Source organism: Perca fluviatilis, chromosome 2 (assembly GCF_010015445.1).
Source record: "Perca fluviatilis chromosome 2, GENO_Pfluv_1.0, whole genome shotgun sequence".
Lineage (NCBI taxonomy): Eukaryota > Metazoa > Chordata > Actinopteri > Perciformes > Percidae > Perca > Perca fluviatilis.
Window position 1 is genome coordinate 5,830,918 of NC_053113.1, and position 3,471 is coordinate 5,834,388.

The following is a 3,471-nucleotide window of genomic DNA, read 5'->3' on the forward strand; positions in this document are numbered from 1 at the left end:
ATTGCTACAGTATTGCCACAGAAAATATCGTGATACTGTGGTGTATAAATATTTCCCCCTACCCGTAAAATTAACATATAGCTCTTTTCAAGTTCCTCTGAGACAATTTACAACAAAGCACCTTAAACATTTCTACACCGGTTCTTACAACATAACGCAGTTTCTCACATATGGTCGTTATTTGTAGTTTCTACATAATTTTTCTATAAAAAAATGATTCATGGGTTCACCAACCGGCAAGATGCTCTTTAACATCAGTTTACATTTTACCAAAGACGAGACTTTTACATAAACTACGTATTTTAGACATTTGCAGTCCATACATTAAAGGGTTGAAGATTGGTTGGCAGGTCAGGAAGTATAAAGACATAAAAATGCCCAACATCATGGGTACACTGCTCATATCAAACCTGCTCTGTACTATTTCAAAGAAACAACCAAAAGAAAAGTTGAGTAGAGATGCGAGATGAGGTGTGCAGGTACTGACAGCTTTCTGTCTGGTCTGTTTAGAACCAGAATAACACACTTTAAGGATCTTCATGTATGTGTAAAGGATTAAACTGAGAGGAACAAAGACTAAAAGACAAGTGATAAAGAGTCCATAAATGTTGTTCACTGTGGTGACAGAGCAGGCCAGTTTGACAACATAATAGCTGTTACAGTAAACTTTGTTAATGATGTTCCCACACAGCTGTAAAGAGGAATTTAAAAATATCGGGACAGCAGTTGCAAAAAATGGAAATAACCATGTTAGAGCAATAAGCATGGCAATCTTGTTATATGTCATACGTGTGTTATATTGCAGAGGATAACAGATAGCAAGATATCTGTCATAAGACATTACGGATAAATTAATTAATTGTATAGCTGCATAAGTATACAAACAGAAACTCTGCAGGAAACAGAAGGGAGCAAAAACAGTGTGAATGTCAGAGAGGATCTGAACCAGAAGGAATGGAAACAACCCTGTACTACCATACAGTTCATTTACAAACAGGCTGCACAGAAAAAGGTACATAGGTTCATGTAAGATTCTGTTCATACAGATAACAACAATCAGCAATAGATTGGCACAAACTATTAAAGCATAAAAACACATAATGATAAAAAAAAATAAGTATTTAAAGAGCCCAATATTAAAGTATGCACCAAAAGTGAAATATGAAACCTGTGTAAAGTTTATCATGATCATCTGTTTGGTTCACAACACAACCTTTCAAGTTTGCACAGGATGAACAGTTGACAATGTTAAATTTTTGTAGGAGAATTGCAGAAATCAAACTAGACATTCATGCTCATTCTGGACTCACTATATTAACACAAAAGCAGTATTCAGCCTGGAAGCAGTAAAGACATAAATTATTATAATAACACAGACTCTTCAAACTTACCATTTACTTCATTCAAAGTCAATATAATGTTTAGTTAAAAATGACATCTTACTTTCATCTGCTGTCTAGCTGCAGTCACGCTGTCACTACTTTAAAACCGAGATGAAACTCTGTCTGCTTCTTTTAAACTCTTCAAGTCAGAGGGTGTGCACATCAGCAGTCTGGCCTCATTACCAGGGGACACATCTAACTGATATCTGAACATCTACTCTGACCATTAAAAAAACAACATTGGTCACAACAGCAAAAAATAAGCAAATATTGATTAGTGAGAGTAATCATTTGTCAATATTAATAGGCCCTATATAGTTATTTTTTAACACATATATATATATATATATATATATATATATATATATGTGTGTGTGTGTATATATATATATATATATATATATATATATATATATATATATATATATATATATATATGCGTTTTCTTTATTTTCATGACTATTTACATTGTAGATTCTCACTAAAGGCATCAAACTATGAATGAACACATATGGAATTATGTACTTAACAAAAAAGTGTGAAATAACTGAAAACATGTCTTATATTTTAGATTCTTCAAAGCCACCCTTTGCTTTTTTGATAGCACTGCAAACCCTTGGTGTTCTCTCAATGAGCTCTATGAGGTAGTCACCTGAAATGGTTTTCACTTCACAGGTGTGCCTTGTCAGTGTTAATTAGTGGAATTCTTTCCCTTATTAATGGGGTTGGGACCATCCGTTGTGTTGTGCAGAAGTCAGGTTGATACACAACTGTTAGAATTCATATTATGGCAAGAACCAATCAGCTAAGTAAAGAGAAACGAGTGGCCAACATTACTTTAACAAATGAAGGTCAGTCAGTCCGGAAGTCCCCAAGTGCAGTCGCAAAAACCATCAACCGCTACAACGAAACTGGCTCACATGAGGACCGCCCCAGGAAGGGAAGACCAAGAGTCACCTCTGCTGCTGAGGATAAGTTCATCCGAGTCACCAGCCTCAGAAATCGCAAGTTAACAGCAGCTCAGATTAGAGACCAGATGAATGCCACACAGAGTTCTAGCAGCAGACACATCTCTAGAACAACTGTTAAGAGGAGACTGCGCGAATCAGGCCTTCATGGTCAAATAGCTGCTAGGAAACCACTGCTAAGGAGAGGCAACAAGCAAAAGAGATTTGTTTGGGCCAAGAAACACAAGGAATGGACATTAGACCAGTGGAAATCTGTGCTTTGGTTCCAACCACCGTGTCTTTGTGCGACGCAGAAAAGGTGAACGGATGGATTCTACATGCCCGGTTCCCACCGTGAAGCATGGAGGAGGAGGTGTGATGGTGTGGGGGTGCTTTGCTGGTGACACTGTTGGGGATTTATTCAAAATTGAAGGCATACTGAACCAGCATGGCTGCCACAGCATCCTGCAGCGACATGCCATCCCATCCGGTTTGCGTTTAGTTGGACCATCATTTATGTTTTAACAGGACAATGTCCCCAAACACACCTCCAGGCTGTGTAAGGGCTATTTGACCAAGAAGGAGAGTGATGGAGTGCTGCGCCAGATGACCTGGCCTCCACAGTCACCGGACCTGAATCCAATCGAGATGGTTTGGGGTGAGCTGGACCGCAGAGTGAAGGCAAAAGGGCCAACAAGTGCTAAGCATCTCTGGGAACTCCTTCAAGACTGTTGGAAAACCATTTCAGGTGACTACCTCTTGATGCTCATCAAGAGAATGCCAAGAGTGTGCAAAGCAGTAATCAGAGCAAAGGGTGGCTACTTTGAAGAAACTAGAATATAAGACATGTTTTCAGTTATTTCACACTCTTTTGTTAAGTACATAATTCCACATGTGTTCATTCATAGTTTTGATGATTTCTGTGAGAATCTACAATGTAAATAGTCATGAAAATAAAGGAAACGCATTGAATGAGAAGGTGTGTCCAAACTTTTCGCCTGGTCTGTGTGTGTGTGTATGTATATATATATATATATATATATATATATATATATATATAAATAACTGTTTATTCAAAAAGCTGCAATATAATGTGATTCACAAAAGATGACAAATACACGTTAAAAGATGGATGAAAAATA

The 3,471-nt window shown here is 37.5% G+C and overlaps 1 protein-coding gene across 1 annotated transcript; it reads right to left on the minus strand.

The window, feature by feature from the left end:
- Positions 1–259: 259 nt before the first annotated feature.
- On the minus strand, positions 260–1,192 carry LOC120572476 (olfactory receptor 2A14-like). Its single transcript, XM_039821816.1, has one exon. The coding sequence runs from the start codon at positions 1,190–1,192 to the stop codon at positions 260–262; it is 933 nt and encodes a 310-aa protein (XP_039677750.1).
- Between the last annotated feature and the right edge of the window lie 2,279 nt (positions 1,193–3,471).